Source organism: Haemorhous mexicanus, chromosome 2 (genome assembly GCF_027477595.1).
Source record: "Haemorhous mexicanus isolate bHaeMex1 chromosome 2, bHaeMex1.pri, whole genome shotgun sequence".
NCBI classification, from domain to species: Eukaryota; Metazoa; Chordata; class Aves; order Passeriformes; family Fringillidae; genus Haemorhous; species Haemorhous mexicanus.
This window is the reverse complement of record NC_082342.1, coordinates 39788105-39797896: the sequence shown is the minus strand read 5'-3', so window position 1 is coordinate 39797896 and position 9792 is coordinate 39788105. Positions and strand designations below refer to the sequence as shown.

Genomic DNA, 9792 nt, shown 5'->3' with positions numbered 1-9792 from the left:
GAAACATTGACACACCAGTAATTAAGTACCTGATTCCATTTCGCTTATGATTCTGTCAATTTGGGACAAGTCCATTGATGATGAAGAAATTGAACAGTGTGAAAAATAAATATGACCATAAGTGCTGTGCATGTTGTCTATCAATGAAAACAAAACAGAGAAATTATTAAATGGGAAACAATTCCCATTACTTTGTGCATGCACTCAGGAGTTCCCTGTCTTTGAAACTGCTGATATATCTGTTCTCAATCTGAGGGCTATGGCATGTCAAATTCCCTTTAGGATTATCTCTAACAAATTAAACAAGAGTTATATTTAAGCTTATGAAATTTTACTTAATTTTGTTTTAGTACTCATCCTGGTTGTAATAATAAGCTGCCAGTAGTAGAGAGAATTGCAATGAAAACGTGGAGGGACTTGTATGTGATTCTTTTGGGAGAGAAGCACAGTGAAATTGTATATTTGAATAGTTCCCTTGGCCATCTTCTCTTCAGGAAGACTTTCTCCAGGAAATATTATTAGTGTGCTTAGTCTACCAGCTCTCTGCTCAACCATTTTGCCTGAAGTAGGATTTGTTACCTGATTATTCTCAGGATATCTTCTCATGCATGGCCAGCTGTGTCCATTGGAAGGATGACAGGCAATAAACACAAGTTTAAACACTGGAAATTCTGTTTAAATATATATAAAAAGAATCTTTTTTTTACTGTGACTGTGGTCAAACAAGTTTCCCAAAAAAGTTGTTGTCTCTCAATCCTCGGAGATATTAAGAACCTGACTGGACATTAAGCTAAGAAATGTGTTTTAATTGAATTTACAGTAAGCAGAGGGAATGGACCATATAACTTCCTGAACTGGCTTTCCATCTCAACCATCCCGTTCTTAAGTTTATGAGTGCAAGACCAGAGAACCAGATCTCTATTATGCAACACAAATTCATTGAAATATTTGTCAGTATAAATTCCAAGTTGTTACTTTACATTGTGAAAATATTGACTTCAGGTGCCTTGGATGTGAATCCTAAGTCCAGTACTATAAAATAGAAGCAGTGTTCTCTGTGTAATTAGGAAAGTTTTAAGTCCCAAGTAAATTGACCCAGCTTTAATCTAGTGAAGACAGTCCATTAATTGTGGAGCAGCTGCAGACTGCATCTGGCCCCTTCTTTCCCCTTGGATGCCATGGAGGGGACAGGTTTTATTGCTTTCAGAAATAAGAATCCCCCAGCTATGCCATATCCTAATATTGTGGAACCAGAAATATGAAGGAGACCTTCAGCTTTGTCTCATTCTTTGCCTTGTAATTTTATACTGATAGACACAAGTATAAGCAGAGAAGAGCAAACAGCTGTTCTTTGGAGGGAAGGAGATAAAAATGGCCTTCCTTCCCTCTCTTTCTCATATTTCCTGTATGGGAAATTTTAATCCATAAACACAAGGCCAAAAAATTTGGTGAATATGAGTAGCAGAATTAAAATGGTGGATTGGATTTTTTTTGTGCCACAAGCTCACCCCAAGCCCCTGAACTCTCTCTGTTTGCACATCTGCAGATTCAAAGGCAGATAGGTTATAAAAAGGCATCTAATTGTATATCCAGTTACAGTCTGCAGCAGAGCAGGCATTTGTCTAAATATACTTGTGTTCTGGATATGTAGCCTTCATTTGAGAAGTTCAGAAAAATAAGTATCCATGGTGTTAAGTAACAGAGTACTATTTCTGTTCAAATGTTAGTAAGTTTATAAATAATTTAAAAAAATTTAAAGTCATAACACGTTCAATTAATTAAAGGTATAGGAATTTAAGAGCTCTGATCTTGAGGAAGGATATCCCCTGTAGTTCATTCTTTTTCTGTTTCAAATTATATGGTACCAACTTCAGAGTGATGGAATAAATAATTGCAAGATATAAGTAATAGTGATAGTCTGTAATTAGGGACTAATTAACCTGAACTGAATTGCTGGCATTCCTTAATGGCAAAGGGTTGCAGTATTGATAAGCCAACTCTTCACAGAATTAAAAAACCCAAACCTTCCTGAAGTGTTCTACAGTTGTCTGAAACTTATTTTATCATTGGCACTTTATATTACTAAAATTAATATTACAAAAACTTATTAATATTGCAATTAACATTTAAATAATATAGTAAATGTTTCCTCTTTTTAAGGATTTGCATTTTATTTGGGAATACTCACTCAAACTCACTCCTCTGTGAAAATAATTTACGATTTATACATCTTGGTTAAATAATAGAGAAAGCCTAACACCAAGCAGAAGATTGTTTTTATATTTGTGCGTCTCATCTTCAGAATCAGGAAGAGTTTCACTGTGTCACTAAACTGAATGAACTACCTGTGAGGAGTAAATTCAAGATTAAAATCCTGTGAGATTTTCAACTCGAAGAAACAGAGGTAGATTTTCAATGGCAATGGTTTCTTTCACTTTCCAATATGTAGGCACTGTTAGAGTCATTGTTAATGGATTAGAAGTGATTGGTGGTGTCTGAAATGTATGAAATTTTGAATTTTTTTTATTGCATCAAAAGATTTATGTCAATAAAACTGAGACTGTTTTTCTGCAGAAACAGAATTTTTCAGTTGTTTTGTTAAAAATGAAATTGGGCACATTGGTTCCCTATGTACCTCAGCATCTTAGATTTAAACGTGCACTTACTTTTCACTACTACCAATGTATTCACTGGCAGGTGAGGTGGTATTTAATGTGCTCAGGGATCAAGACCTGGCAAGCAACGGTTTAAGCACTATATTTAAAACTGGAAACCTTCTGCTGTAAATCCACTGCCAGGTGCAGAATATTTTCAAAGATATTTTCTAGTTCCACAGGTTAACCACAGCCCAAGATGAGAAGTGTTTGCTGATTTATTTATTTATCCTTCAGCAACAGTGAAGATGAGTGCAGATTACATTTCAGTCTATAGGTAAATGTAGCTGATCAAATATTTTGGGGATTAGTGCATCTGTACAGTGTTTGTGTTGACTTCTTGATACCAGTGGAGTCTGTAGGGTTGTGTACAGTATAAGAATTTTTCAAATTGCTTTTTGATGATTTTTGAAGGATGTAAAAAGGTGAAAATAATTTCATTGCTTTGCTGTTTTAGAATTATTGTTTCTTTGCTTAAAACAGTTTTCTTAATCTTGCTTAAAAGCCAACTTATTTAACGTATCTTGCAAAATGAAACCAGATCTATACATTCTGCATGCCTTAGAATGACAGCTTTGTGTGTCAACAGCAGTTTCCTAGTGCTGAAATGGATAATAGAGGGCAGTCCAGGGTACATTAATGTAGCATATGTATATTAAAAATATAGAAAGTGTCTGAAATTAAAGGGACTTGTTTTAGAAGACCTGTTTTAGAAATGGCAACACACCTTTCTTCTGTAGAACTAATTGCTTGCCAAGCTTTTGCGCATTTGAAAACATTTCCACAAAGAATTTTTAAACACGATTGTCAAAAAGAAAGAAGTTGATTTAAACCGGCAGAAGTACAAGCCTAAGATTGCAAAACACTCAAGTGAGGTTAAGTTTTCCAGCTTGAAAACTATGAAAGCAAGCATATGCAGTAGACAATGTGTTACAGGCATTGATCACTGTAGAAATAGGTGCAATTATAGAAAAGATTATAAGATTTTGTGTCTTAATTTAAGATATATTTTGCGGACTTCATAAATAATTTTGAAGATCTTTCTCTTTTTTATTAATTTTTGAAGGGTATGAGGATTATGACCTCCTGTGCAGCTCTGCATAGCTGTCCTCTTGGAGATGATGGTGACTCCTTAGAGAACAGATGCCAACTCCTGGTTAACAATCAGAATAGTGCTCCATTTATCCAGAAGATTTGATAACTGCTTTTCACCAGCTCTCCAACTTTTTTCCATCATGTTGTCTCTACCAGCCTAAAATTTCCTAAAATGGTCCTTTTGCTGTTCCTTGCAATCCTGCTGTTGAAGGAAGATGTCTGTGGGAACTCTGGGCTTTTGGTTTCAGCACAGGCAAATGAGAGAAGAGTGGTTGCACACATGCCTGGTGATATCATCATTGGAGCTTTATTCTCTGTCCATCACCAACCAACTGTTGACAAAGTTCATGAGAGGAAATGTGGAGAGGTAAGAGAGCAGTATGGCATTCAGAGAGTGGAGGCAATGCTACATACCCTTGACAGAATTAATTTGGACCCCACATTGTTGCCAAATATAACACTAGGATGTGAAATAAGGGACTCCTGCTGGCATTCTGCTGTGGCTCTGGAGCAGAGCATTGAGTTTATAAGAGACTCTCTCATTTCTTCAGAAGAAGAGGAAGGGATGGTACGATGTGTGGATGGATCATCATCATCTTTCCGCTCCAAGAAACCCATTGTTGGTGTCATTGGGCCTGGTTCCAGCTCCGTTGCTATCCAGGTCCAGAACTTGTTGCAGCTCTTCAATATACCTCAGATTGCTTATTCTGCCACAAGCATGGACCTAAGTGACAAAACTCTGTTCAAGTATTTTATGAGAGTGGTGCCCTCTGACGCACAGCAAGCAAAGGCGATGGTGGACATTGTCAAACGCTATAACTGGACCTACGTTTCTGCTGTACACACCGAAGGTAAGAGGTTGCTTTTTACCACCTAAAAATGCCTTTGAAATACTCTGATGTGGCCTAATTGATGGATGATGATAGTTTGATGTTGCTAGATTTTTGCCAGTCAGCTGTCAACAGTATAGACTTTACTTAATAATAACTTTACATTCTCTCTGGGTCTGAAGTGGCATCTGAAGTAGCATCATGTTGCCAACTGCTGAAACACATGGGATGGCGTGTGCTCTAGGGCTGTTCATTGCTAAAAGTGCTTGATATGGAGTCTCCAAACTCAATATAATTTAGTTGACATTTATTTTTCTTTATCTGCTAATATGTAGAATAATAATTATGACTATTTTCGAATCAATGGGTAGTGAGAAAGCATCTTAGAGCAGATGAGAGCTAAATCATCATTTGAAACTGTAGCTGAGTCAGAATGTGTTCCTGCTTAACGTCAGAGCCAGAGTGGCACAGGTACTAGAAAACAAGCAATTCTAGCTAATATTTGAATGCAAGTTGTTCCAGCTCCTCAAAATTGATATATTTTTATCCATTTTCCAGTACTCCATGGAGTATTGCACCACTTCTTCCTCTGCCTATGGGCACTGGTTTTGGGAGAGAGCTAGGGGAGTTTCTTGAATTCCCTCACACATTTATGCTCCATCAGGTGTCCAGAAAATCAGAACTGCATGCGAAATTGCTTTCCTCTTTTCATTTATCTGACATAGAGCTTAAGCCTTTTATCCAGCATTCAGAAGAGTATGTGATTAAAGGGAAATGCTATGGAAAAGTGCACTTGATTTGATTATTCCTTGTACTGATAGAATTGAGTTCATCTTGCAAGAAGGGACTAGAATTTGATACTGTCTTAAGAGCAAGTTTTGTCAGGCCTTGCCTAATGACACCGCTGTTCAAGGAGTTTTATGGAATTAAGTTCTATGATGAGTTTTAGGACCTCACAACGTTGCCTATGTTCAAATAGGCAGATGCTGAATGACAGGCTCAGAATACAAACTGAGAATGAAAAATGGTAAGAGATGGAGTAGTGGTGGTGACGTTGCCGAACAGTGGCAGATGCTGCTGGCTTTATTACATCCAATAGAGAGCAGATTGCCCTTCCCACACACTGAGTATGTTTCTCTGGCAGGCTTTATACTATTCAAAGCCCCTTCTGAGGAGATGCTGGTCCAACGGTGTAATGTCGAGATGTCTTTCCTCCTACAGATACGCAGAGAAATTATTTTGCAGTATTAAATAAAATAAAAGTTAGAATTTGCATGCAGATTGTTGCAACTGTGTTTCCGTCATGATAGTGAGAGCTGGTAAAACTTTTTTGGTATGGGGATGCATGAATACAGTAACAGTTTAATCTAAAACTTCAGTGTTCAAAACAGTGTATAGATCATTCTACATGACATCATGTTGTGAGGGTATTCTGTACCAGCTGATGCCTTTGGCATGGTTGGGTGTGCAGCCCACCCTTCACAAATATGTACGAATAACATCATGGTCAAAAATAATGCCACTAACAATAGCATAAGATTTTATACCCTGAATACTTTTGATGACTCATCTAGTTTCTGCAATAAACAACTTTTACACCTCTCCTTATTGAGATGGGATGTTTTTATATTCAGTGTGGGAATAGTCATGCTTATATCAAAGTCTGATTCTTCACAGAGTGAAAATATGTACTTTTTCCACTTTCTGGGGACACTCTTTGGAGCAGATGGTTGCATATAGCACATTAATCTTACAGCAGAGGAACTTAGTACTCTGCACTGGAAAGAAGGGACACAAGGGCTGGAGTGGGACATAGATGCTGTGGGCTAGATGAGAAGTAAATGAGATAAGAGCTGAATGTGAAGAAGGACAAAAACAAAATTATATATCAGCTACTTCTGCCATTATTAAAGTGGTTATGGTAGGTGAAGTATTGTTAAAACCTGAAACCTCACTCATAACATATTTACAGCAATATAATGTTGGACTTCAGTGGAAGAACATTAAACTTGGGGGAATCTTATGATCCTATCATCTAATTGCATAATCTGGTAAGGATGATGAATAGACTCTCCAGGTAAATACCATCAAAAGTTTTATTACAATAGACTAGATGGTATTTATGATGGAATAAAAAAAATACTAGCTGATCTAGATACTTCTTTGAAATGTGACAATGTATGATCTTCAAGGCACTTTCTAAGGACTATGGCACATGTTATCCCTTGCATTTTTTTTTCAACCACCTTTTAAAAACTGTACACATTGATGCCAAAGAAAAGGAATTGAGTAAATAAGTTTATTTATGTTTATTTATTTATGTTGTAATTATTTTTCATTTTACTGTGACATCTTGTCACTTATGACATTCCAAATATGCCACTCAACTCAGTGTCTAACATTCACAGGTATTATTTCAAAACAGAAAAAAATTTGAATTCTACTCCTTGAGATTTTTACTGATGTAGGATCCCAGATGATCCCATATAAAGTAGTCCTTCTTTTCACACATAGAAGGTAGTTCTGGCCAGCTACATTCATTATCTTTACCTAATTTTCATTAATTAACTTGCTTATTAACCAGATTCTTCTGATCTTTATGATCATGTTCTGATCAATATGATCTTTGGCTTCTGTGAATGATTTCTATGGAGATGGAGGATCCTCTCCTCCAAAGCTGGATGGAGAGCAAGAAAGAGACATGAAAAGCCTATTAGTTTCATTCCTTTGATAGTCTCATCAGCAGATAAATTTATAGGTCTCTTTTGGGTCTATTGTAAGAAAAGCATGGCATACATCAAGAGTTTCATAATAAAAAGCTTCTTGTTTGAACCTTTCCTTATGAACTTACTAATTGTCTTTGTCTGCAGTGGACTAATGTTTTGGAAGGTTGATCTGAAGTTGTGTTGTTAAATCCTTACTTAAGACTTAATTACATAATTTAAAATACACAAAAAATGTTGAGAGATTCTTGCAAACTTTGCTCCTTTGACATTTATCATTACAAATTAAACTAGGTGATGCCCCCAGGCTTACAAGTGACCTCTAAAAGTAATTTTTTTTTCCTAAAAATGGGAAGGTAGCAAGGACAGCTGTCAGTGTAGCTCTTGTAATTTTTAGGAGGAAGGTTCTACAATCCCTTCAATAGAAAATGTGAGAAACAAATGAATGACAATTCTCATTAAAAAGAAGTCATATTTCTGTAGTGTATTTTACATGGGCAAATCAGAAATCTTTGCAAGCCTTAGTCTTGGGTTGTAACTCCATCTTTCTTGGCTCTGTCAGGAATCATTATCATCACCTTTCCCCTCTCTTCAACTCTTCCTTACATTGAATCACTTGTGGGACTCTACTCTGAACCAACCTGGCTTTAAAATAGAACTTTTTCATGCACAATAAGGACTGTTTTCCAAAAAGCCATATCAGTTCTGAGGTTCAGTCCACGCTGTGGCCCCATGAACAGACAAGTTAGCAGTGCATGGCTGGAAACTGGGAGTGAGCAGGAATGAGGGAAACTGTGATGTGAATCTCCTTGTACTAAGGACCTATCATTCAAAGCCTGAAGCAACTGCCTCAAAATTTATGAATTATACAACAGGCATGCAAGGGTGCACTGAAGTTCCTACTGATCCAACTCTTTCAGCTGATGTTACAGATTTTTTTTCCACTTCTGTGGTAGGAGCATAGCTTAAACAAACTTTCCTTAAAATTTAACCAACATCCACTTCTTAAACCAACTTCGCAGACAGACAGCAAGTCAATAATGCAGCTGAGAACTCAGTGTGTGCTTCTGACTGAGGAAAAGTAGCACAGCAGAGAGAAAGCCCCTAATTCAGTCTCACTGTCTTACAAGAATGTTTGAGATTCTTCTTTGTGGCCCACCTCCGTGGAAGGTAATGCTCACAGGAAAGTGTAGAGAGGGAAATTTGCATGTGTGTTTTTGGGTGGTGATGGCTGGCATGCAGGCAGGCTTTGCAGCTCATGCACCACGGGGATTATTCTCAGCCCTTTCTTGCTTAACCACTTGACACCACAGTTAATGGAAAATGGTGGGAGAAATCTGGAAGAGGCTGGCTGGCTTCCGAAAGAGACGGAGTTGCCTGTTTGCCTCATTTCCCATATGAAAGCATTCCCTGGTCTTTTTGAAAGACCAAAGAAAAATATGTGCAATTTTCTCTTCTCCAGTCACTCAGGTTTGAAAGCCTCATTCTGAAAGCCAGTTTGAACTCAGTACCCTCCTGTTAAGCAGACTGACATTTGGATCAGGCCTTCCTAGTCAGAGACAAGATCAATCCCTGAGAATCTCTGCTTAAAATTTGCCTGGAGTCAAATGAATTAATAACTAGAAAGGCAATTTTCATTGCCTTTGGAAACCATTTGTTTTGCTGCACTGAATGGGGTGAAGAGGTGATGTATGCTGGAAAAATAGAACTGTACAGGGGTGCAATTGAAACACAATGACCCAAATATATTGGGGGTGGCAAGGGAGGTATTTATTCTGGTTATGTAAAAAGTGTAATTTGCTTTTGAAGGCAGCCTTAAGAAATAAGACAGTTTGTTGACATTTTCTTCAGGCAGCTCTGCAAGTAAACATTGAATGAAACTCATCCTCAAAGTCCTCAAAGTGTTTGACTTTACTTTCCCCCATTTAAATTAATCATAAGTGCATATAAAGAGGTGGTTCACATTCATTTTCTTGGGATGTAATCTGGCAAGCATAATGAAAGCAAACCTCATTTTCCCTGCACATAAAAGTTATTTCACACAGTTCCTTTCATTATTGTTCAAATGTGCCTGGTTAAAAGACTTTTTTTGCCCCCATCCTTTGCTTCCAAATAAAAAGCTAAATCAAAATTTGTCATAGTCTGTGAGAATATGAGGAAGAAATGAATGAAAGAACTGCAATAAGTTGATGTTAAACCAGTTGCCTGGAACAAACTGTACTTATATGAAGTCCTTCCTTTAGACTCTAGATTTGTCTCCTTTAGAGACAACAATTGTATCATGGTCAAAAATATTATTTGCTTTTCACAAAGTAATACAATTGAAATTTGGGTTTATTTTATTTGAAGCAGAGGTGAAATTTTTTCATGTTTTATTGCAGAAAAAAAACACATGTTGAAATAATATACCAAAAATGTCTATGCTAGTCCATGAAAATATTTTTATTTGCAGATGAAATCTATTTCTAAAAATCCATTCCTGAAAATTAA

At 36.9% G+C, this 9792-nt stretch overlaps 1 protein-coding gene across 3 annotated transcripts in view; it reads left to right on the top strand.

The window, feature by feature from the left end:
* Positions 1-3921: 3921 nt before the first annotated feature.
* GRM5 (glutamate metabotropic receptor 5) overlaps positions 3922-9792 on the top strand; it is a 228598-nt gene continuing 222727 nt past the window's right edge. For all 3 annotated transcript variants that reach the window (XM_059840359.1, XM_059840358.1, XM_059840357.1), the window contains exon 1: positions 3922-4600. In XM_059840359.1, the coding sequence (XP_059696342.1) occupies positions 3922-4600 (679 nt within the window). The remainder of the gene's footprint in view (positions 4601-9792) is intronic.